At 53.1% G+C, this 24,611-nt stretch overlaps 1 protein-coding gene across 3 annotated transcripts; it reads right to left on the bottom strand.

Moving 5' to 3' along the window:
• Nucleotides 1–796: 796 nt before the first annotated feature.
• Nucleotides 797–23,613, bottom strand: setd2 (SET domain containing 2, histone lysine methyltransferase). Of its 3 annotated transcripts, XM_086155399.1 has the most exons (21): nucleotides 23,355–23,613; nucleotides 21,916–22,037; nucleotides 14,789–18,642; nucleotides 14,568–14,699; nucleotides 14,354–14,482; nucleotides 13,717–13,840; nucleotides 13,552–13,629; nucleotides 13,365–13,462; nucleotides 13,151–13,283; nucleotides 11,795–11,929; nucleotides 11,588–11,716; nucleotides 10,423–11,511; nucleotides 10,302–10,350; nucleotides 9,981–10,233; nucleotides 5,783–6,506; nucleotides 4,158–4,283; nucleotides 3,844–3,980; nucleotides 3,650–3,761; nucleotides 1,646–1,720; nucleotides 1,426–1,527; nucleotides 797–1,022 (listed from the first exon to the last, which is right to left on the bottom strand). In XM_086155399.1, the coding sequence occupies exons 3-21, from the start codon at nucleotides 18,583–18,585 to the stop codon at nucleotides 861–863; spliced, it is 7,584 nt and encodes a 2,527-aa protein (XP_086011525.1). In that variant the 5' UTR covers nucleotides 18,586–18,642; nucleotides 21,916–22,037; nucleotides 23,355–23,613; the 3' UTR covers nucleotides 797–860. The 3 variants fall into 3 exon arrangements, with proteins under 3 accessions (XP_086011525.1, XP_086011526.1, XP_086011524.1); XM_086155400.1 differs by lacking the exon at nucleotides 23,355–23,613 and having other exon boundaries at nucleotides 14,789–18,557; nucleotides 21,916–21,981; XM_086155398.1 differs by lacking the exons at nucleotides 21,916–22,037; nucleotides 23,355–23,613 and having other exon boundaries at nucleotides 14,789–20,548.
• Nucleotides 23,614–24,611: the final 998 nt, after the last annotated feature.

Genomic DNA, 24,611 nt, shown 5'->3' with positions numbered 1-24,611 from the left:
ACACACACACACACACAGAGTCCTGGTGACCCCACCCACCCACCCACCCACGGTGTCGCTGATGTCCAACTACGGTTTAGAGGGGGGTTTAAAAAGAGCCGGAGTAAGAAAAAGGTTTAAAAATCCCACCGTTGAGGAAACAGGAAGCCGGCTTCAACAGGAAATGTGGTGTGTGTGTGTGTGTGTGTTTGTGTGTGTGAGAGACAGGTGACGGCGCTGACAACCCCCCCCCCCCTTCCTCCCCCCGTGTGAATTCATAAAAACTACAAGAGGCTCCAAAAGTCTTGTGGTCGAAGAAGAAGGCAGGCGTCGGAGGATGAGGAGGTCCAGGTCCAGGACCAGGACCAGGACCTCTGCGGCTCCAGTTAAAAGCAGCACCAGATACAGTGGCGGGGGTGGGGGTGCACAAAGTTGGGGGTGGGGGGAACAAACAAACAAACAAGCAAACAAACAAACGAACAAAAATAAACAAACAACTGGACTGTTGAGTCCTTGATCCGCTCCAGGGACTGATAAATAGAAAGCCGCGGCGGGCAGCAGGGCGTGAGGCCCCCCCGCCCCCCTCAACAGTCTTTAAAAGGTGGAATAGAGGCCAAACCGCCCCCCCCTCCCCCCGTCCCCCCCTGGAGGCGGGGGGGGGGGGGGGGGCATTACGAGCCGTACATGGAAATAAAAGAAACAAACAAAAAAAAAAAAAAAACAAACAGAAAGAGTTAAAATTCAAAGAGTCAGTGAAAACAGTTCCCCGCTGGGCTTCGGACACGCCGGCCCCCCAGGGAGGAGGAGCAGTGCAATTCAGTCATAAATAGGTGTGTGTGACGAGGGGCGGCGGGGGGGGGGAGGGGGGTGGCGGGCGGGGGTCAGCACACCTCCGTGTCCTCCTTGGGCCGGTACACGGAGCCGAAGCGCTGCATGTACTTCTTGATGTACTCCTTGGTCTTGTGTTTCACGTTCTCGTTGCACTCCAGGTCCTCCGGGTTCTTGCAGGCCTTCAGCTCCTTGTTCATGACGCCGTGGGTCAGCTGGGACACAGAAGGGGGGGGGTCACTTGGTTTGATAGATTGCGAGCTAACCGGCTAATCCAAAGGCTGATGCTGGCTAATGACACGGCTAACCCTGGTTAAAGATATGGTTAGCCCTTGCTAACAACAGAGCTAACTGACAACATGGCTAACCCGGACTTTGCTCTTTCAGAAAAAATCTCCCTAAAAAGGAGAAGCCGGACGCCTATGTCCTCAGAGGCCTGGTATGTCCGAGTGGCACTTGGTGCAAACCGCTCAACACACACACACACACACACACACACACACACACACACACACACAGACTACACGGACACACAGGGAGCTGTGCAGAGAAGAACGCAGGCCCTCTAAGAAGAAGGAGAGGGCTTTTAGAAGGACCACCACCGCGGGAGCGCCTCACCTTCCTGGCCAGGTGCTTGAAGTCCTCCGTGTTGCTGATGCGCCCCAGCTTGCAGTCTGGCTTCCGATACGGGTTCAGACACTGCACTATGAACTGGGACATCTGGGCGGAGGACGGCGAGGCCGCGGAAGACGAGGTCGGGGGGAGGGAAAAAAACAAAAAGGATGAAGGCCACGGAGCAAAAATGAAAACAAGCGAAGCGGGACGGACTCTGACTCACCTCCTTTCGAAAGGTCTCCTTGCTCTTCTTGGCCAGCTCGCTGGACGTGTCTGCTTCGGCTGTTTTGGTCGAGAACTGTTGGAAGGAATAAGACAGAGGGGGAGTTTTCTCTGTTTCTCTACAGCGGAAAAGAGAAAGGACAACCTCCATGGTGTTATTCGGGAAAGATGTTCTTCACGCCGCTGCGACTCTGGCGTTTAAACTGGCTTTCTCGTTACGGGAAAGACACCGATCCTCCTCAAATGTGCGGTGCGAACGCCAACGAGGGTGCGGCGTCGGCTGTTGTTGCAACCGTCTCTACAGAAAAACCACACTGCTTCTCACCCCAGCTAAGAACACAGTTAACTCTGGCTAAGGACACAGCTAACCCTGGCTAAGGACACAGCTAACCCTGGCTAAGTACACAGCTAACCCTGGCTACAACATGGCTAACGCCACAACCAACCATGTCGCACAACATGGCCAACCCTGGGTTATGACAAAAGTAAACCTTGCGAAAGGCACGGCTAACCCTGGCTGCCTTCAGAGCTGATCCAAGCTAAAAGGAAACACCTAACCCTAATCTTTAGCCAACCCATGACGGACCCTGGCCAAAGACATGGCCAGCTGGGGCTAACAACATGGCTGCCTGGCTAACAACGCCACTAACCCAGGCTCAGAACATGGCCTGCCCTATCTAACAACAGAGCTAAACCTAAAAAAAACAAAAAAAAACCCAACATAGCCAGCCCTGGCTTACGACATGGCTATACTTGGCTAGCAACACAGTGAAACCCTTGCTGAAGACATGTGCTACACAGATTAATGACTTGGCTATGCCTGGTTCATACATCTAGCCCTAAAACTCTAAAATATGGCCAACTCTGGCTAAAGACATGGCCATCTACACGGCCAGCCCTTGCAAACGACAAAGAGAACACTGGCTAAGGACGTGGCCGGGCCCTTGCTAACAACACAACTAACACAGACTAAGAACACGGCAAACCCTGGCTGACGACACGGCCAACCCTGGCCGGCGCAGGCGGCCATGTGTTTGCTGTTTCTCTCCCCTCCTTTTAATGTCCCCGAAAAGCAAACAAGACATCTGGATGTGGTTTCTCGGGGGATCGGGGTTTGTTTTCCAGCTGCGGGAGGACAGGACGCTGTCAGTCGTGTCGGCGCTGCTTTCTGTAAGCGGACGCTCCGCCTGCCAAGATTCCAGTCGGCACCGTCCGAACGGCGGATTCCGCGAGAGGGCCCTCGGTTCACCCTGGCGAGGCCAAAGCGAGAGGGACGGCCTCGGGGTCCCGGCTTCGCAGGTGCCGACGAAAACGGGACGGCATGACGCGCGGGACACGCTCAATCTCAGTACTTTAGCGCGGCGGTCCGGGGCGTCCATGTGGACGTCGGGAATCCGACCTTGACCCGGAGGCGCCGCACGGAAAACACGGATCTAGCCATCGGCGCGCCGCCCCCGTCCTTTTAGGAGACAAAGGGGACACTTGCGCAGTCGGGACTACAATGGAGGAAAACCGCAGATGAATGGACACATGGCTCCCATTATCCTCAAAGATGGCGCAGGAACGAAGGAGGAAAAACAAATGAGGCGGAGGAGGAGAAGGAGGAGAAGGAGGAGGAGATGAGCAGGGCCTTTCTTCTCTTTGTGGCCTCCGGGCTTGGCGACAGACAACAAGGCGAGGGGTTAGACTTCACGTGAACGGTGATGAGGCGGCTTTTGCGAGGAGAAGAATACGAGCGGGGGGCAAATTACGCCGGGCGAGCGCGGCGTTGCGCGGGGAGGGTTCGGTTCCTGCCGCGCTCCTCCGCAGCTGAGAGCAATCACCAGTGCATCTTCAATTACCTCCAGGAAGAAAACACTATAATCAAGTTTCTGCGTTCCCGGCTCAGACCTTCTGGGAACCGCAGGGCGAGGAGCGGCTCGGCGGTTTGCCGTCTGACGCAGCTCTCTCTTGCTCCGGATGGGGTTTTAAAAAGAACAATCCACGGCGGCGGCGGCGCGCTCACCTTGGAGGGGTTCTCGTCGTAGGTGGGCGTGCCCAGGTCCATCTCCGACTCGTGGTCCACGCTGGTGTTGTCGCTACTGCCTTCCCAGGTCGGAGGGTCCCACTGCGTTTGCCTGGTTCGTGGGGGAGGATCATCAGAGGAGACTGAGGGGCTCAAACACACACACACACACACACACACTCACGGATACAAACCTGGTGACCACGTGGTAGTAGTAGATCTTTCCTTCAGGGTCCCGGGCCGCTTTCCAGTTGCGAGGTAGGAAGATGGTTTTGGCCTTGGGCGGCGAGGGTGGGGGCAGATCGATCACATTGTTGGGTACAATCATTTCCTGGATGGGGAGAAGAGCGCCGACAGTGAGTCCCGGCAGGGAGGTCCATCAACGAGGAGACCCGGCGACGCCTGACGCAGGCGGTGGAATTCAGGGGAATACCGCCCCCTTGTGACCGGGGAGCCACTTCCACGGACCGCACGCGATATTAGGGGGCTAATATTCTGAGCGTGTCACCTGCTGCACGGTCTGAGACGTGACGATGGTGGTCACCGTGCCTCCCTGCTGCACCACCACGCCCTGCTGGTGGCCCTGGTACACCGGCTGGCCGTGCAGGTAGCCGGCTGTGGGGTCGGAGTAGGCCTGTGGGGGCGACGACGACATTAAATCTCGGTGACGGACAGAGCGGCAAATGTTCACGCGATGCTGACGAAGTGGAAATATAAATACATATGGCAACCCAAATATCAACACACCACATGGCACTTTGGAGCACACAATGGTGGTGCTGGATCAGGATACCTCCTGGACGCCCCCCTGGGGAGGAACTCCAGGAGGTATCCTATCACGAGGAACCACGTCACCGGACGGAAGAGCCGGGCCGAGGGGCGTTTGGGCGAAGACACAGAAGCGTTCGCCCTCATTCGCGTGTCGTCGTGAAGCATACGACCATCCACTCACTCACGCATCATATTCAGGCATACAACTCTTCACCCTCTCATTCACAAGTCCAAGAGACGGGCAACCATTCACCGTCATTCATGCGCACTATGGAGACATACAAGTGTCGCTCCCTCAGTCACGCGTCCGTCAATGTAGTTTCCCGATTGACCGACTACATGTTTTTGGACAGCGCCAGGATGGCTGTGGCGCAGCTGGTAGAGCGGGCGGCGCTCCGATGGGAAGCTTGGCGGTTGGATTCCCAGCTGCGGGCACACAGAGGTGTCATCGGCGAAAGACACAGAACGCCTCCTGTTCCCCCTGACGGTCTGCTTTGTGAGCTTGCGTGAGAATGAACGGGAATAAGCACAGTAACACCTTGACCCGGGCATTTCATTGGTTCCGTGACCGAGCTCCTTACTCAGTCTGCTCCAATATCTAATTCAATTTCCCCTTTAAAATGAATGGAACGCTATTAATCTGTTTCAGCCCCCCCCGGTTTTCTGACGCGTTTTATAAATAGCACATACTATGTAAAAAATAATAATGCATAATGAAGGAGAACGCTAACAATTGAACCGATTTATGAAGTGTATTTACGAGAAGACCGGATGAAGATACCCGCAGTGGCGGAGGAGGCTGGGGGAGTTCATTTGGTTCTCTGTCCTTAACATAACGTGCAACACTTTATATCTAAAGCGATGGAGTGAATGCAGCTCTTCCTTTTTACACCATCAAACCGTCCCCGACTGGCTTTGAACAACTCTTCTGAGGCCTCATCTGTCAACGTTCCTGCCCTCCGCTGCACCAAATCCCCATAAATATCTCCTGCCTTCTCACAGACGATGCTTCCCGGCACCGCATCTCACCGACAACATCTTCTCCATCTCTTCATGGACAAGTCCATGAGACGCACACCTGAATTTCTCTGGGCTGCCTAGTGGCGGGCGTCGCGTCCCGTTGATCCTAACTCCGATCTGAGCGCCGATCACAAAGCAAAAAAAATCCACCGAGCGACGGTTCGGATGTGGGAAAACTCCCGAGTGGGTGTACTCGTAAGCCACGGTGCCGCTGGCGTCACTTCAAAATACCGTAATGATGATCTAAACGGCTGATCGAAATGATCGGCGTGAGACGGAGGGGACACGACAAGCAAAACAAAAGAGGTAGCTTTTCCATTTTGGACCTTTTCTCCTGCCTACCTGGATGACGGGGGTGCTGGCCTGAGGGTAGGCGGCAGGGATGCTGTAGATGGTCTGACACGGCTGGCCCTGGTAGTAGATGGCCGTCTGCGTCTGAGCCTGGGGAGGTGGCGGGGGGTACTGCTGCGCCGGCTGCGTCTGCACCGTCACCGCCTGCTGCGTGGCCGGGTCCCACAAGGTGGCGTAGCTCTGCTGGCTCTGCACCTGAGGGGCCGTCTGGGCCGGCACGGAGAGGACGGCCACCCCGGCTTCCTGGGTCGCTACGGCCGGCTGCGTATACTGCTGGGGGTTGCCGGCGGCCAGGTTGTTGGCGGTGATGTGCTGTGAGATGCTGGGTACGGCGGCGGCCTGGGACGTGGAGGATGGAGAGGGCAGCCCCAGATCCGAGATGAGACGCTGGGGGGGGGTCTGTTCGTAGCTCAGGGAGGGCTCCACTGCCGGCGTGGGCAGGAGAACTTTGCCTGCATTGGGATTGGAGGGATCCACGAAGGTCTGGATGGGATAGCCGGGGGGGTAGGTGATGAAGCCGGGGCTTGAGGCGTAGGCCAGGGTCGGGTCATAAGCCATGGTCTGGAGCTGTTGCTGCTGAAGCTGCTGCTGTTTCTGAGCTTCCCGTTGAGCGACCTCCTGCTCGAAGAGCTTTCGGCGCTCCTCGGTGGACAGCTTGTTGCGCTCCTTGCCGCCAACTCCTCTGGGGGTCTTGTTGCTGTTCGATGGATCGAACCTGGGAAGAGAGCAAACGAACCATTAGGAGGCTCTAAAGCTGCGTGGGAAGCATACAAGTCTATTCAGCAGAAGGTCCAAGTCGGGTCAGATGTTTTTGCTACAGCGCCAAATCACAACCCGTTTGTTTGTTTGTTTGAGGACTCTTTCCATGGAGCAGGGCTGGACCACACTCCTTAGAGATGATCAACAGCAGGGCTCTCCGACCTTTTTGAAAGTGAGATCTCCTTTTGGAGCACCAACTTATACAAAGAGGCGATCGGTTTGATACAAAATTTTGAAGTAACTAATTGGCTCAATTTACCTTTATTTTTATGTTATTTAAAAAAAATAAAATAAATAAAGAGATGTGGCTCACTGGTAAGGGGTGCTATGGTGAGCTATATTTAACTAAAGAAACCCAACATTCCCTCCAGAAACAAGCGCCCTGTGACGGCGGCAAGGAAACACTGCCTTTTACCGGAGCAGAAAACTCAGATTCCAGCTGAATGACCGGGAGATGGCAATGGAAAGCGGTGTGTCAGAAACGGAGGCATTATGAAGGTTGGAGAGGAACAGGCACAAACTATATAACTTCCAATAGCAGTAACACTAACAGTTACATGCTAATAGCAGAAATTATACAATAATAGCTTTATTAGTCATTAAAGAAAGAACAATGGTGGACATCTGACAACTCGGGAGAAGATATGAGGTTACTATCATGAGTCCAGACAAGACAGGAGTGGAGGAATGTGAGAGGGCCATCATGGGATATCCTTCGGCAGCATAGCCAGGGCCTAGCCTAAGGCTAACTGTAAGCTTTCTCAAAAAGGAAACTCTGTAGCCCGTTCTTGAGCAAAGAGTGCATGGAGATAGGAAGATGGCTCCAAAGAAGAGCAGCTCAGTAACCAAGCACTCAGTCCTTGGTCTTGCTTTTGGAGACTCCGGGGACCAGAAGAAGCCCTGCGTCCTGGGAGAGTAGAGATCCAACTGGGTGATAAGGGTACTAAGTGTTCCTTGAGATATGATAGCGCAGAGCCATTTAGGGCTTTACAAGCAAGGAGAAGCATTTAAGACACTACAGGGAGGCAGTGCAGAGAAGCCAATTCTGGAGTAATACGATCCCTCACACGGGTTCTTGTTAGAACGTGGGCAGCAGCTGGAGGGTCTTCAAAGCCTTATCAGGACAGAAAGTTGCATGACCAGGCCTGGTCAAAGAGAACTCCCAGGTTTCCAGGTGTAGCCAATCACCGTGAGCCTATTGAATGATACACAGCTCTGGGATTGATTCACGCATCATGTTCTTTGCAGGGAGAGGCATGAGAACATGCTAGTCTTCAGAACAAGCTTCCAGTGCACTCCTCTTCCTTATTGTACGATTAAAAACAGGGTTATATTGTTTCCCTCCCGTCTTATACAGACCGCAGACTTCCTCTGAGGGGGACCTGGCTGCTGAATGTTGGGAAGAGAAGTACTTCCTCGATCTAGGGGTCAACATCAGCTTCCACCAATTGTTTTTAGTCTTTCAACCAAAGGTGTTGTTTCACTGGTATTCAAGCCTCGATTAGCTAACGGGTTCTTCCTGAACGCCCGTTGACCGTCGACTCTGTGATTCAATAAAGCGATTCATTTTACGACTTGCACATTTGGATCAACCAAGCATTGTTGCGATCCCGATGCAGACGGGTTCCGGTTGGCTCCTGGCTGGAGCCAATCGAATCTCTAATTGGGCGAGAGGCGGGTTCACCCGGGGTCAATCACAGGGCCACAAAAAGAGACATACAACCATTCACTCATCATGTACACAAGTGGACCAAATTGTTGGTACCCCTCAGCTAATGAAAGAAAAGCTCTACATTTTCCACTGAAATACCTCAGAACCCACAACCATAATCACATAAAAACCCTGAGAAAAGATTGAAAATGATTTGACCAAAAGGACATGTTCAATGAAGGCGTGTCCTCTAGTTAGCATCACAGATGTCTTTAAATTTGAAGTCAGTCAGTCTGCCTACTGTGCTTTCTGGTGACATGGCGTGCACCACACTGAACATGGACCATAAGAGGCAAAGGAGAGAGTTGGCTCAGGACATTAGAAAGAAAATTATAGAAAGTATTTCATAAGTAAAGGCTTTGAGGGCATCTCCACGCAGGTTCATGTTTCTGTGACTACAGTTATACATACTACTGAGATTGTTTTAGGTCCACGGGACTGTAGCCAACCTCCCTGGATGTGGCTGCAAGAGGAGAATTGATGATATATGGAGAGACGGATAATACAAACAGTAAGCAAAAAGCCCGGAAAACCCCCCGAAGAAATGAAAGGTGAAGCCCAGGGACAAGGTACATGAGTGTCACATCGCACCATCCGTCAGCGTTCGAGCCAAAGTGGATGACCAAGGAGGACGCCACTGTTGAAACCAAATCCTAAAAAAAGCAAGACTAGAATTTACCGCAATGCATGTTGACAAGCCACAAACAGAATGTCCTTTGGACAGATGACACAGAACTGGAGCTTTCTGGCGAGGCGATATGGCTCTACGTCCACAGACCAAGAAGTGAAGAATACCGAGAAAAGCACCCTTTCCCGAGGGTGAAACATGGAAAAGGCTCGGTTATGTTCTGGGGCCGCTTTGCCGCACCTGACGCAGGATAATGCGAATCATTTCGGTGAAATCTCAAGACTATCAAGGTCTTCTGGAGCGAAAAGTGCAGCCTTGTGTCAGAAAGCTTGGTCTCAGTTGCAGGTCATGGGTCACCAGACATCCAATGACTCATAACACACAACTAAAAACATCTCAAAGAGCAAAACATTGGACTATTCAGAGGAGGCCTTCTGTGAGCCCGGATCGAAATCCTACTAAACATGGTGGAAGGATAAGACTTACTTTGTGACAGTTGCAGAAGTCTCATTTACAGTTGAGAGAAACTGTTTGATTGCAGTGATTGCCTCAAAATGAGCAACGAAATATTACATTATGGGTACCATCATTTTTGTCCGGGTGTGTTTCATTTCTACATATATTTTTATTATTCTGTTAAACAATTCAAAAGCAATTTCTGATTCTCATTGGCCCATTTTCAGTCATTTTTTTATTTATTTATTTATTATTACTTTTGACCATTGTGGGTTTTCTTTTGATGACAGAGGGGCACCAACAATTTTGTCAAGGTGCAGCCATACAACCATTCACAGGACATATAAAGACATACAACCATTCGAGATCACACGCACACGTCTGGTCAATTTACAACCTCCTACGAACCTCCTCCATGTTTTTGGACTGTGGGAGGAAACCCATGAACGAAGAGGAAACCAACCCCGAGTGCGAACCCAACCAGGGAGCTCCTTGCTGTGAGGTGGTGATGCTAAGCCATCTGTCTAAATCCAGACATACAAGATGTCTGAGGTAAACCTTTCTGTCGCAGGATACAGGCTCAGGATTGGTTTCGCTAGATTCAGACACAGGAAGTAGAAACCCAACAGCCTTACCGTTCCTCGGTGCGCCGGCTGCTCCTCTCGTAGGACGAGGGGGGCGGCGATGTGGAGCGCCTCCTCCGCCGCTCTGAGCTGCGAGGGGTCTTGTCGGAAACCCGGTCGCGGTCTCTCTCCCGGTCCCTGTCCCAGTCTCGATCCCTGTCGCGGTCCCTGTCGTAGTCCCGGTCCTTGTCTCGCTCCCTCTCGCGCTCTCGACTGCCGGAGGCGGCGCGCGGCATCAGACCGGCGTCCCGATCTCGGCTGCGGTCTGCGCGGAAACGGGCGGGTTAGTCCGAAACGTCGCGGGGTCCGGAGGGACAACCTGCTTGGACTTACCGTTCCCTTCCTTTTCCACCTGACTCTTCTTTGGTATTCTGTACACCTCCTGAAAGGGAAGCAGAGCTACGTCACCAAAGGTCACGTTTCACAGCAGAAAACCAGGAAAACTTCATTTCACCTTCAGATCCTTCCAGCTGTCCAAGAGCCGGGCGGCCATGCCACTGATGTCCAAAGTGCTGAGAGGGGGCTCCTGGCTCCTCTCACTCTCCACATCTGAGACCCCTTCCTCTTCGTCCTGAGAGGGCGTTCCTATCACTGATGGCTCCACGGGGGTCGCTTGGACCTCCGCCGGTATGCCGGTCTCTGGGATGTCGGAGCTCGGTGGTGGCGGAGGGGGAGGAGGAGGAGGAGGTGGGGGTTCACTCGACTGCGCCTCGGAGACAGAAGGCGGCTTTTCGGCCTCCTGCTTTCCCTCCTGGGTTTCCATTTGCTCCGGGGGCGTCTCGGCCGGAGCGTCCGCAGCTTCCACTTGAGTGGACCGAGTCTCCGGCTCGCAGATTTTGAGAGCGGGCTCGTCGCTTTCCATGACGGTCTGTTCCGGCGCGTCCTGAGCGGCCAGCTCCTCCGCGCTTTCCCGTTCAACGGGTTCTTTGGGCACCTCGGGTTCAACCTTCGTTCCACCACCGGCATCTTCTTTTACCTCGCCGTCCCCTTTCTCCAAATCCACCTCCGTCTTGTCGCTCACCTCCTCGGTCTGTGCTTGGGGTTGACCTCCTGAACTGGTCTCCGCCTCTTCCCGCGCTTCTTCTTTGACCTCTTTCGCCGCCTCTTCCGCCGGCTCTTTCGGTGGATCTCCAAGTTCTGTTGTCGCCTCCGCCTTCAGCTGCTTACCGTCAGGAAGTCCACCCTGCGACGATTCCTCTTCCTCCTCATCATCTTCCTCCTCCTCTTCTTCCTTCCCGTCGGACGCCTTGCTGGCGTCAGAGAGTGCACTGTCCAGGCTGTTTTCGCTGATGATCTTAAGGCGTCGGTACACGGCCGGCTTGGAGGCATCGCCGTCCAGCTCGGGTCCCAGCTTGGCGGAGGAGCCGTCCGGGGTGTTGAGGGGTGTCTGAGCACGCGAGGTGTTTTCGCTGGAGTAGCCGTCCATCTCGGCGGGCTGGGGGAGAGCTTTCGTCTGGGCCCATCGCTGAATCAGGGTCAAGACTCTACTCTCCTCCAGCATGTTCTTGGTGGAGATTGGCAGCACGGCCAAGGTCTTCATGATCTGCATACCGAAGAAATCATCAGTGACTGAGGTACAAGGGGCTAGGGTCTGGAGCAGAAGCCAGCGGAGATCTCACCTCTAGCTGCAGCTTGATGTTATTGGCACTGTTGCCCTTGGCTTCGGAAATCTCCACCATGAAGATCCACAGCAGAGACAAGCCATGGTGATCCAAGAACTGCTTCAGGCACGATGGATTTTGAGTGTCCTGTCGGAGGCACGGGACATCATCAAGCACGGTCAGGTCAACCGAGAGCGTTTTATAAAGCTGTGGCGAGAACCATACTTGTATGAGCTTGAGACAGATGAGCTTCTGTTCCATGGTCTCCACTCGGACCATCAGCCTGCACAGAGACACCACCTGCTTCTCATCATACAGGCCCTCGCCGTTCTCCAGCAGCGCCTCCAGCTCCTCATCCACCTGAGGAAGAACAAGAGCCTGGATTACTTCTTTGGAAAGGTGGCAACGCAAGGCCCTGGTTTTCAATCAAAAATGCCAAATGTCTACCGGTCTTGGTCAAAACCATAGATTTTTAAATGCAAAGTGATCTTCAGTTCTACCCTCCTCTGGCCTGAAGAATGTTAAAAGGGAACGTTAACTCCGTGTAGGGGCGGAGCCTGCTGTCTTTCCGCCACGTCCACCTCCTGCACGGGGAGGCAAATGAAGCAGTACTGACGGAACCTGTGGTATGCTCAAGTCCCATCGGAAGAAGACAGCATTGCAGCGGTATGTAATGGACGCACAGAGTGCTCTACTCCCTTTCTTAGAAAGTACATAATCATCCTTCAATAGCGCCATGTTGGTTACGGTCTGAAATGGCGCTCAGAAGCGACCTCTGAACTACCCTCCAGTGCAGCGGTCGGGAACCTATGGCTCTTCCGGTGACGGTATATGTCTCCAAGACAATTTCGAGCTGAGAAAAAAAAAAACTGTAAGCAACTGATTTTAAAATACTTGTGATATTTGTTCATACTACTGTGTCATTTTTAAGTAAACAGAAATAAGATTTGAGGATAAATTTCACGGGTCACCCGTTAAGTCGGATCGGGAACCAATGGCTTCTGAGCATGTCTGGGTTATTGTAAAGGTGAAGAAATTCATTTTATCAGGTAGCCAACTAGTTTATACGCCTCAACCGTTGTGATGGCGAAAAGAAAAAAAAAAAGACCGTGATTACCGTGCATTCCAGGCTGCGTGGACAAAAGAATATGCATTTGGATCTGCGGTATGTCTAATATGCAATGATAAATTTGCATCGATGAAACGGTCAAATATAAAGCGGCACTTAAGGTCGCATTAAAAGTAAGACATATTTAATCTATTTTAAGTTAAAAATACTATATGGCTCTCAATGAAGAAATATTTGGCTTTTATGGCTCCCCCAGTCAAAAAGGTTCCTGACCCCTGCTCTAGTGGAGGCATCGGCAAAACCACTGGGAAGAAGTTGTGCAGTGAGGTTCGTTTGTCTCAGAGGTGTAGAGCAGCGACTGGCTGGCACGTCGGTTTTTTTTTTTTAGCTTTCGGGCACACAAAACAATCACACTTCCAATGGCGTCATCTTTAGCGACATTATAGCATTTTGCATTCTACACCAGGCGAGTTTCCAAAAGTCAACATTTGGGCGTCGGGCCCGGGACAGACCGTGGTGAGGGCGCTTTTCCGACTACGGTCCTTCTTCATCCTCCCCCCGGCTGCCCGGACGCTGACTCTGTTCTCCCCTCCGAGGTAACCTCTGCAGCTGGGGGCGCCGCAGAAGCACTTCTGTGCTTCTTTGCTGGGGTAGGGGGGGAACAAACAGCGTGATTCAATGAGAGCAGAGTACGTACGTGCACACACACACACACACACACATTACCCATATCTCTGGAATTGATAGTCGAAGGTCAGCTCCGTCCCTGCGGTGACTGCCTTGGTCGTGAAGAACCCAACCCGAAGCTGGCCGTTAACCGTCCACTGATGTGGAGAAAGACAAAACAAACAAAAAACGACCCGGTCACCGCTGCGCTGCCTGAACGGTATGCTCGTGAACATTTCTGCTTTACCTTTTGGGTTTCACAGTTGGGCTCACAGCTGTGGTTCATAAACCGGGAGCAGTTCCCCTTCAGGGTGGCATCAATGATCTGCAGAGCAGGAGAGGGTGTCAACATTTCATATCAGCTCAATGGACTTCAGAGGTTCATGAGCTTCAGTGCTGTTGGATCCCTCACCTCGTTATTCTTGAGCGACATGAAGTAGTAGTGGATGTTCTTGTTGCGGGCATACTCCTTCACTCTTGTTTTGAACTCTTTGTGGTCCAGCACCTCACCGCAGTACTCCAGCACAAAGGTGTTTCTGGAGACAAAAGACATCTTCAGAACTCCTTTCACAATGTTCACCGCTTCTTCTAATTGGGCCACAGCCAATCACCTGCCTCCCTCTGACCCCTACGAACTTCCCATCTTCTTTCCCTCCATCCATAAACCTCGAGACCTCCTGCCTGGCAACCCCTGGCAACCTGTCCATGTCCAGATCACTTTAGGTCTGACTTTATCTCAAGAACATCCAACATGTGCTGTGCCTCTGATGGATTCCTGGTCCTCTCCATCCTCCTCGCTCCCCTTTACACCTTCATCTCTGCTTCTTGTCTTCTCCTCAGTTTCTCTAAACAAGACAACATGGCTGCCTTCACCTCGGTCTTCTCCACTCCCTGCAGCCCCACACCTCCACTTGGGTTCCCTCTCAATCACACACTTATGCTGTCTTGCTGCAGCTGACCTCCACCTCTCCGGGACGTACCTCCACCTTGACACTGATCTATAGTTGCCAAAGACACAATAAGGGAGGATGGATTGGTAGGAGACTTACGCAGACAAATCCCTGGCCGCCCGCAGTCCCCAGCCCTTGTCGTCCGTCAGGATGACGTCGAAGTCAGCGTGCTGCTTCATCTGGAAGCGTCGGTTGGAGCAGTAGACTCCGTTCAGGCACCGCGACGAGCTGTGGGAGGGCGGTGAGGACAAAAGACGCTGGAGGTTTCGCTATCAGGTCTCGGCTTCTTGTTCGGCGATCGGTGACGACTTACCACTCGATCATGAGCAGCCGATTCAAACAGTCCTCCCCGCACGCCAGCGCTCCTCTTGAACGCTCCTCTCGGGGCAACACGGGGCACTCGCACTGCATCCTCTTGATATCCCGGTGAGATTTGCTCTTCTTTCTGCAATCGGCATTTCGGAAAAGCCTGTGAGACGTTTCCTTAAAAACAACGGGCGACACATAACCGACCAAAGTAACTTGGGAGATTACCTCTCAGTGAGGTACAAGTTCTCCTCGATCAAGTCAAAGTACGGGGGCATCTTTTTGGACCTGGCCATATCCTTCCATTTACTGGGGTCCTGGAAGTCCTGCAGGGTGAGTGACGGCCGCTGCGCCTCGGCCTTGACGGGAGTCCCCTTGGCCTCGTCGGGTGGCCCGGGGCGCTCGCGCTTCCCAGCCGGCCCGGCTTCCGCCTCATTGTCTGAGTCCGATTCTATCTCCGGTCGCCTTTTCTTGGGGGGGCCCCTGCCTCTGTGGGGCCGGAAGCTGTCGTCCCGCGGGGGGTCGGGCGCCGACGGCCCCCTGCTGTTGCTGCTGATCTCGTGACCCTGCACAAAGAAGGAGGAGCCGGCTGTGCTGGACGCGCTGTAGTTGCCAACTGCTTTGCTGAGTTTGGAAGGGTTGACCCCGCCGTAGTCGTCGTGGTCGCTGGTGAGAGAGTCGGGGTGGATTTCGCCCGCAGGGTCGTGCTCGTGGATCTGGAGGTAGGACTGTCTGCTGGTCTGGAGGTCTGCCGGTTGGTGGTTCCAGGGGGCCACATTGTGTCTGTGTTCCTGCTCCCTGGGCGAGGTTCCCTTCAGCTTATGGTTTGGTAGATGCGGCCCGTGGCTGCTGTCAGGCTGCGGGTACGTGCTGCTGGGCTGTTCCGGTTGAGAGAAATCCCAGGCTTGGCCGAAGCCGTTCTTGCCGCTAAGCTTGCCGGCGCCGGCGAAAGGGTCGTGCTGGTAATGAGCATACATCTTTTCGTGCTGTTGGCGCCCGTGCTCGCCGTGCGTGGAGTTGTCAAGGCCGTGGGCGGGATCCGGGGCACCCCCGTGGGCGCCGGCATGACCGGCCGCATAGGGCCGGGCCAGGCTGGGGCCCTCCGGCTGACTAGTGCTGTCAATCATGTTACTCTGGGACTGACACAGAGCGCTGGCCCTGGACAACTCGCTTTGCTGCCACATATGTGCACTGGTGTGGACACCGGTGATGGCGCCGCTGCTGCTGCTGCCGTGAGGCTTCGAACCGCTTGTCTGACTGTACGGGGAAACCCCTGCGTTCTGCGCGTCCATCGTCAGGGACGAGTTCTTCGGCACCACCACCACCGAGTGCAACCTCTTGATGGCCTCGCCGCAGTCTGAGTCGTACTCCGAGTTGTCGCTGTCGCTGCCGTCGCTTTGACCTCCTGACACATGCGTGGCATGCGACGCTCCGGCGTGGGACTCGGTCTTGCGGGCGCCGTTCTCGGACTCGTCATTGTCGTCACTGGTCCAGCCTTGGATCTTCGTGCCTCTGTGGTCACCGGGTTCGCGGCGGTCGGTACTGGTGCTTGCTCGCAAGGGCTTGTTTTGGTCATTCCAATTATCGTTCGTGTGTATTGTGTCTAAGTCGGCCGCCTGCTTCGGTATCGGGGTCCGCTGTGTTGGTCTGGAATGTACGTCAGGTTCTTCCGGTGTGACATCTGAAAGGTCCTGCTGGATACCGTCTTTAGAAAACTCAATTTTTCTGACCGAGATCACCTTTTTGACCGCAGGCCTGCACTCCGTGCACGACGCCCTCTGCGAGCCGTCGCTCTCTGCCGCGTCCTGCCCGACGATATCCCACCTGGACTTCTTGGCGGCGCTGCTTCTCTTCTTCTCCGGATCCGCGGCCTGCTGCTCGCACGTCAGCAGGCCCTCCAGACACGACGATTCGGATCGGAGCATTGGACTCACGCCGGCCTGCTTGTCGGAGCTCCAAAACTGGTCAACCGCCTGTGGCGTATCTTTATGCCGGGCTTCGTTCGAAAGCGACAAACCCTCCGTGTTGGGCACAGGATTAGATTCCTGGTCGACCACCTCCCTGTCCGGGCCGGTGATCGTCACCTCGTTTCCGCCAAAGGCGTTGGAGAGACGCGCTTGTGAAATCCCCTGTGGGCTCTCTTGAGGAGAAAGGCTACCTTTCGCATTGGTCAAGTATTCCAGGGTGGCGTTCACAGGCCGCACAGCTCCAACCCACCTCTCGGCCGATGTGCCTTCCAGACTCCGCGCGGTTTTATCCGATTCATCGGACGAGGGTCCCTGCGGAGGCACGTCGCTACAAGAGCTGATCTCCTCCATGTTTGGCAGATGGAGCTCCGTCCGGTGGTCTCTATTGCTAATCTGGTGTTTTTCTTCGCCGCTGGGTGAACACGTTTCTGCGGCTGCTGCGTAAGTCAGTACGTTGACGGGGCAATTGAATACACTATTTGATTGTCTATCGTGTCCAGTGGTTTCTACAGAAGATCTAAAAGGGGCGACCTGCTTGGGATCCGGCCTGCTGGTTTTCAATTGAGAGTTTCTGCAGCTCTCGTCGGAGGCCTGAGATCTACCCCGGGGTTCCGCCTCCAGCTCGCCCGGGCTGCTTTTTTGGAGCTTCTCGTGCGTTTCAGAGTGCGCTTGTAGGCTGTAGGAGGTGGACTTGCTGTTGCCGTCGGACTTGTGATGGACACCGGACTTGCGGTAGCTCGAGTCCGGGGGCGGCGAGGGTTTGCTCTGCGAGTCGGAGTCCGACAGTCGCTTTGAGGTCCTTTCACACTTCGACGATTGGGATTTCCTGTCCAGCTCGGAAGAATGGGGAGAGCTTTCGGATTTGGAGGCCTTCTCGGGTTTGGAGTACGAGGAGGGCTTCGAGCTGGAATGGGTGGACGATCTGCTGGAGTCACTCGTCCTGGTCCTCGGCTTCCTGTGGTCGTCGTCAGAATCCGAACTGTCCCGGGTTCGGTCGTTCCGGGAACGGGAACGCCGCCTGTCTCTGCGCGGCGAACTCCTGTGTGACCACCGATCGGATTCGTGGTAGTACGACCTTTCCGAGCGGGAGCCTCGGTCGCCCCTGGACCGCTCCGATCTCGAGTGGGACAAGCTCGTTCGGGAACCCCTCGATCTCGACCGTGACCTCGACCTGGACCTCCTGCGATCTCTGTCCGATCGGGACGACCGTGACGACACGTGCCGCGAATCGCGGTCTGGTTTGGAGTAACTAGAAGACCTCTCGTGGTTCTCCGATCGCTTCGAGGAGCTTTTTTCCCTCTCTTCGACGTACGACCCGTAGGAAGACTTCTTCGCTCCTTTACTACCGCTCTCAGAGATTGCTTTACTTCTGGAGTCATCGGATTTGTGTCTGGAAGACATGTGAACTGAATCTTCATCGGATTCGGACCCGGTGGGCGACCTGTCGGACTGAGACCTGGCTTTCCATTTGAATAACTTACTATCGGTCTCAGTACTGCTGGAGATCTCTCCGTCTTTTCCTGAGGGCTTCTTGAGGCTGGGAGACACCTTCTTCTCGGCGGCTTCGGCGTGGGAATTCTCCGGGGGGCAGACGCCGGTAATGCTCTGGGGCTGGGGGGTCGGGAATTCTGTTGCGGGTTTGGCCGACGCCAGCGGTCCGGCGGAGGGCGGATCCTCCGGCACAGCCGACGTCTTCTCCTCAGTCACAGACACGCTGAGGATCTGCTTCTTGAAATGCTTCTTGGCGAGGTCCACCGTCAGCTTGGGAGCGGAGGAGACCGGCATCTTCGACGGCGTCTCCGACGTCGACGTTGGCACTGCGTGGGTGTGCTTCTGCTCGCCTCTGCCGTCCGCCGCCTCCGCGCCTTTGTCCGAGGCCGGTTGAGACGAGGCGGCCTGAGCCTCGGTGGCGGACCTGTCGGGGCTGGAGGGGATGTGGAACCGGCTCTGCAGCGGCTTCTTGATCTGCGAGAAGCTGAAGGACACTTTCTGACGACCCTGATCCTCGAGGTTGACCTTCATCTTGGTCCCTTTAGGCAAGAGATGGTTGGATAGCATGACTCTAGGTGACAGGCTTTCGATCAGAGCTGCCTCGGACAGGCTCTCCACCTTTACCTGCGGCACAAACAAAACAACAAAAAAAAACGCGATTTGAAACTTGGGCCTCGTTCTCCGCCAGTGTCAGACATACCTGACTAATGGACACATTTCTGACTTTGCAGACCGTGAAACAGGAGCGGACGCAGGGGTTGCACAGCATTTTTTGGAAGAAATTAAGCCGGTTCATTTTTCTTGTTCTTCAAGCCCGGTTCAAATTCAAGCCCAGTTGCCACGACAAGAAGATTTCGACGAGAATTCACCACGACCCGGATGACGGAGAACCTCCACAGACCAGTTCTCTTTTTCTTTGCCAAATGGCTTTGTTTAATCAAAACGCACTGAGGCACCACTCCCTTCCTCTCTGTGATTATATAACAACAGCACGGAAACATTAAAAAAGGAGAGAGGAACGATTGTAATTAATTTACACACCTAAATGCAATTGCTTAAGAGTGACTAGGGGCGGATAAGCCTAGATGTGACTTGTAGACATGTAGGTTTTCAACAGGCTGTCGGCCCAATACAAGTCTACGAGTATATTTGCAGGCCGTTTCACCTGCCCCCACCCCAAATTTGCGGGTCAAGCGAGCTCCACAGCTCGGACATCCATACGCCATCAACGATACCCGCAAATGGGTCTGGCGGCTCACCGAACCCCAGAGTGGATCCCTTTCGGCCAGATGTAGCTCTCGTGAAGGACACGTTCGTCTGCACGGCTCCACCTGACCCCCCCCCCCCCCCCGCTCGCCTGCGCTTTAAATGTCACTTCACTAAGACGTCTTCAAGGTGTTGGATTCAGAGAAGGCCCGACCTTTAGATTTGAGCTGTGCAACTTGTCTACTGCATTTTTTCCTCTCTCTAAAAAATAAATAAATAAAGTGTCATTGCAGGGTGAATGGGCCTTTACCGTCCCGCGGGCATTGCGCAAATACTTTCACGCGTATACATTCCACGTGGAATGTCATCTCTCGCACTTCATCCGGAGCGCGGCTGGCGTTTACGAAGCCCTGGATTGTAGCGAGCGACAGGAAATGAGGGGAGGTGCGGCGCGAGTCGCTCGATGGACGGCGGCTGAGGCCGGAGCGCTGCCGATTGCCGCGTGTGTCCAGGTTACGCGCCCAACGGGTGAACGACGAGCTGTCTCTTCTTGTGGATTTACAGGTGCAAGAATGGGTGACCGGATTAAAACGGAAGATTGTCGTAAACCAAAAAAAAAATGACAGGATTCATTCACTAATGGATGAGTGAGGGTAGTAAGGTAGAAATAGACAAGTGCAGTCGTACCCTGACTTACGAGTCCAATTGGTTTCCGTGACCGAACTCGCAACTCAATTTACTCATCTGGCAAATAAAATGTCCCCATTAAAATGAATTTAAACGCTATGAATCCGTTCCAGCTCCCTGGTTTTCTTGTGTGTTCTTTTACATTTAAATAATGTACATTATAAATAACATGTTTTAAAAAATAGTAATATGTAATAAAAGGATAAGGTAAGGAAATAAGCTGGTTTTATTGACCAGGGCGGAGGAGGTTGGGGGAGTTTTTCATTTGCTGCTCTGTCCTTAACTTAACTTATTGGCTACACACTTAACGGTACAACGTGTTGCTGAATGTAACTTTGTCACACTTTATCTCTAAACTTCATTTATGGAGGGATTGAACGCCGCTCCTCTTGAAACCATCCCTGACCAGCTATGAACGACTCTTCCATTGCACCAATTCCTACCAAACGTCTCCTACCTTCTCACAGATGATGCTCTCCGTCACTGTATCTCACCAACAACAACTTCTCCATCTCTTCATGGACGAGTCTACAGCATGCACACCTCATTCTGGTCTAACCTAGTGGGGGGCGGTGAGTCCCACTGAGTTTAAACGCCACTTTAAACGCCCACGACGATCGGAAAGCAAAAAAAAAAAAAAAATCCACATAGCGACGGCTCTGCTCTCGGAAATCTCCTAAATCGATGCACTCGTAAGTCAAAGTTCCACTGTAGTACCATAATACTTCAAACACTAAAGGCTTGATCATGTTTACCAGTAAACCTATGAAAGTTAATTTAACATATTTTTTTAACATAATTGTCAACACATTACGTCGCCTTGCTCAAAGTCAAAGGCGGAATAGGCCTCACATGATGTGATTTTTGCAGGGGGAAAAAGATAAACACAAAAAGCGCGCATATGGAAAAGCGCGGCGACTATGAAACATACATGTCGATATTTAAACCATGCTTTCCTCATTAATATAATGGAGCTAGCCTTTGCAAGGCCATTTGCAATCTGCGCTGTATTTAGTCGTTCCTGTCTCAGAGCAAAAAATGAGAATACCGCAAAGTGAAAGGCTAGAGCAGGATTCTGCAAACGTGCGCTCCGCTGACCCTGCTGCGCTTTCATAAACCGATGCTAACGTCGGCGAGGTACTGAGAGCCCATACGGAAAACAAACTGATTCCTGTCCGGGGAAATACCTGCAGGTCGACCCTCCCCCGCATCCCGACATGCTCTTTTCCCTGAAAAGTTCTCTTAATTTCACGCACCACATTTATACAACAACCCTGACCTTACGTAAACACGCCTTTGGACACTCTAGCGAGGCACGAATGTGTGACATTCCCCCCCCCCCCAGGGGCATACCCAGGAGGTGTGCTTGGTAACAATTGGGCCATTTAATCCTCAGGGATTTTGGTTTTTTTTTTCCCTTTGTCTCAGTGACCTTCATACCAAGACACTTATGGTGTAGTGACTAACATGCCTGACCTTCTACACTGAGCTATATGTGCGGTGTGTTATAGGCATTTACAGTGTGCAATGCATCACTTTGAGATAAAGATCATTTTAATTACCTATAAAAACTGGAGTGCTTGGTGTAACACAACGGCAATTATGCCTGCCACTTTTCCTTTTTTTTTTTTAAACTCATCACTGAAGTGAGCATTGTATCTTCACATCGTCTACAGACCCTTTCCTGTTGTAAAATCCAAGCATGGCTGCACACTGCGCGTGTCATTGCACCACACACACACACACAACAAGCTAAACACGGGCAGGACAGCGGGGTAAAAGCAGAAGAAACTCAACAGAAGGTCTTCAATTTCTTGGTTGTCGGGATCCCGATGTTACAGAAAAGCCCCGGGTTTAGGATGACCTTGAAATCGAATCCATTCAGCAGCGCGCGCTGCATATTCCCCCGAGATCCTCACACACCGACTCACAGGATAAAACTGTGCGGCCGCGCTCTGCCGTCTGCAAATCCAACACAGGGATCCATTTTGCGCCGCCCAATACCTGATTTCTGACTGGAGCAGAGTGTCCATTGAGAAACTCATCTAGGGTCAGAAGGCCCGTGGAGGCTGCCGGCCGAGAATAATCCAAATCACACAATGGAGCCCCCCAAAGCGACGCCACACCTGGTGAAACAGAGAGAGGGTGGACGTGAGCCGAGCTGTGAGCGTCCATGAGGGTCTAAAAAGACACACACTTTTTCCTTCAGAGTAAAGCTGGAGTCGTGCAAACGTGCCAGGTATTTCTGTTTACTCAGGGATGTCGGACCCGTATGGACGACACACGTCTCAACACACATAGTTGTGAGTGGATGACGCCTTTCAGCAGCTTCTCTGTGACTGACTTTGTTATAAAAATGCAATGAAGCTCGTCCACTTTCTTATGGACAACGTTATTATTCCCCCTTTTACGGCGGGTGGGCTGCACACAATTACTAAGGCTAAGGCTAGACTGATCTGAGGTAAATAAATTGTACTTTGCTGGTTGGAGAGAGACAGAAAAATAGATGCATATGTAGAAGGCACACTTGTGGACACTGGCTTGGGAAAAAAAAAAAAATTAAAAATGGAAATGCTTGTAATTAGATGTGAGGGCGCACAGATAAGTGTTATGAAAACAAACGTCGACTGTTATGGAGCAAAATAACGAGCCCCACCGGCTACAGCATGGCCTGTGCGGGGAGGCTGGCTGCAGCCAAAACGAGGGCCTTAAACAGAAACCAGTTCCCACACACCCTCGCCCGCTAGGAGACCAGGTGAAACCGCATGGGGGACAAACAGGGGTTCGGGTGTCCGGAGTCTAATCACCTGTTCGGGGGGAAAACGTGTGCGGGTTCCCCGGACAGGTGAGGCGAAGCTAACGGCGCCGATGGTAACGGTAAAGGGACGGGCTAGCTCGGAGCAGCTAAGCTAGCAGCTCTCCCCGGGGCCGCCTCCGGTGAGATGCGGGCAACCCGTGTGGTGTTTAGTGGGATACAATTGTTGCTTTAGCTGTTACCGGCGCATTTTTGCGTTTGTACGTCCCTCGGCCGTCCACCCGGTGGGGTTGGGGTTGAATCGACCGCGATTCTCCTAGCTAACAGAGGCAGGACAGTGCTAGCATCAGCGGCTAGCCGCGCTAGCCAACTCGCTGGGGAACTAGCAAACAGGCTAACGCCACTGTTGAATCGTAACGTACGCTCCGCGGTGACAGTTTGAGTTCACTTGGCCGCGTAGCCTTACGGCGATATCGGCTTCTTTCCACGCCCCGGAAACGTAGCGCTTTTATTATTCCACGTCAAAAAAGCGTATGGTTCGGGTTCGTTGCCGACATAAACGGGAGCCGCTGCAAGCCGGCTTCGTCGGCTAAGCTAGCCGATGTTTTGTCTTAACCCCCACTGTGCGTGTAACGTCGGAGAGACACGGCTCCTACGTAAGTTAGCTTAAAAATCGCGGGGTACTCACTTCAAAAAGTGCCCGAGGTCACTGGAGCCCCCCATGCTCCGAACCGCGTGGAAATCCACCCTTCGCGGGGCTTCAGGAGAGGACACATGCCCGTGTCGAGTCCACACGGTGGGGGGGCGTTGAAATGACCGTCGGCTCGGAGGTTCCGCCGCTGGTGCGCCCCAGCCTGAGCTGCTGCTAACCAGCTAGCATTAGCTTAGCCTGGAGTTGTGAGGACAGATCCGGAGTGCCAGTGTCCGCCCCCCTTCCACCCCAACCCACCCACCCCGTACACACACGAAAAAAACACCCGTGCCTCCGAACGGCTCTTAATTTAGCCTCTAAATAAATCACAAATTAGTCTCCCCTGGAGTACTAAGATGATTTAGATACCCTTATTCCACCCACCGCACCCCGCGGTGTGTGTCTTCACTGGAGCCGCTGTGTTGAACAACATCACATGATGCAGGAGGGGAGGGATGGGGGGGTGGGTCACACAGCTGGCGCGAATCCTTGAGCGCACCGTGGGTCCGGGCGACCCGGGCGCGTCCCACTCCACCCGTGACGATTATAGAGCAAGCAACCTTCACGGGGATGCGATCTTGCAGAAGAACCACTAAAGGGTTCCAGCAACTCGGTCAATCCGAAGGCTGCACGGGATGCAAGCAACATCGGCAATCTGCAGTTTGTGTTACTGTCATTTGCACAGTCAGGCAAGGGTGCCCAGTAAGGACAATATTAGACGTGCAAACGGAAATTTGCACATCTTGTTAGATTCGGCACCGGATGTGCCAGTTGAAAAAGTGCAGGTTGAAATGAAACTTTTCATCACTGATGCTCTTGGAGCCTCTTCATGCAAATGCCTGTATGTATAGTTACCCGCTTCTGCAGGTGCATGTATTTACAGCTAATGTGATGGTGACGATAGAAGTTTTAGTGGCATGCAATTTCAATTCCCCGTAGTCTGCGGACAGCGCGGTCATTCATTTTGAATCAAATGGTTTTGAGGATGCATAGTGCTTTGAGACACATAAGGATAGCATTCACAAGAAGGGGAAGGACAAAAAATTACATGAGCGGCATGGCTGAGGCGGTTATACCGGGCGTCTTGGAACCAGTCATTTCGATTCCAGAGCTTATCCCAGCCTGTCAAAGTGGTCCCTTGGTGCTGCTAAACGGCTTCCTTTTGCTCTGGGGTCATCTGAGAAGGGCTAAATGCAGTGGTCACATTTCGCTGATGTTGTAATTTAAGCATTATAGAATGAGACACATGCCTGC

Source organism: Fistularia commersonii, chromosome 11 (assembly GCF_037954325.1).
Source record: "Fistularia commersonii isolate RoL2024-O1a breed Wild chromosome 11, RoL_Fcom_v1.0, whole genome shotgun sequence".
Taxonomy (NCBI): domain Eukaryota; kingdom Metazoa; phylum Chordata; class Actinopteri; order Syngnathiformes; family Fistulariidae; genus Fistularia; species Fistularia commersonii.
The sequence above is the reverse complement of the archived record's forward strand: the minus strand, read 5'-3'. Positions and strand labels throughout refer to the sequence as shown.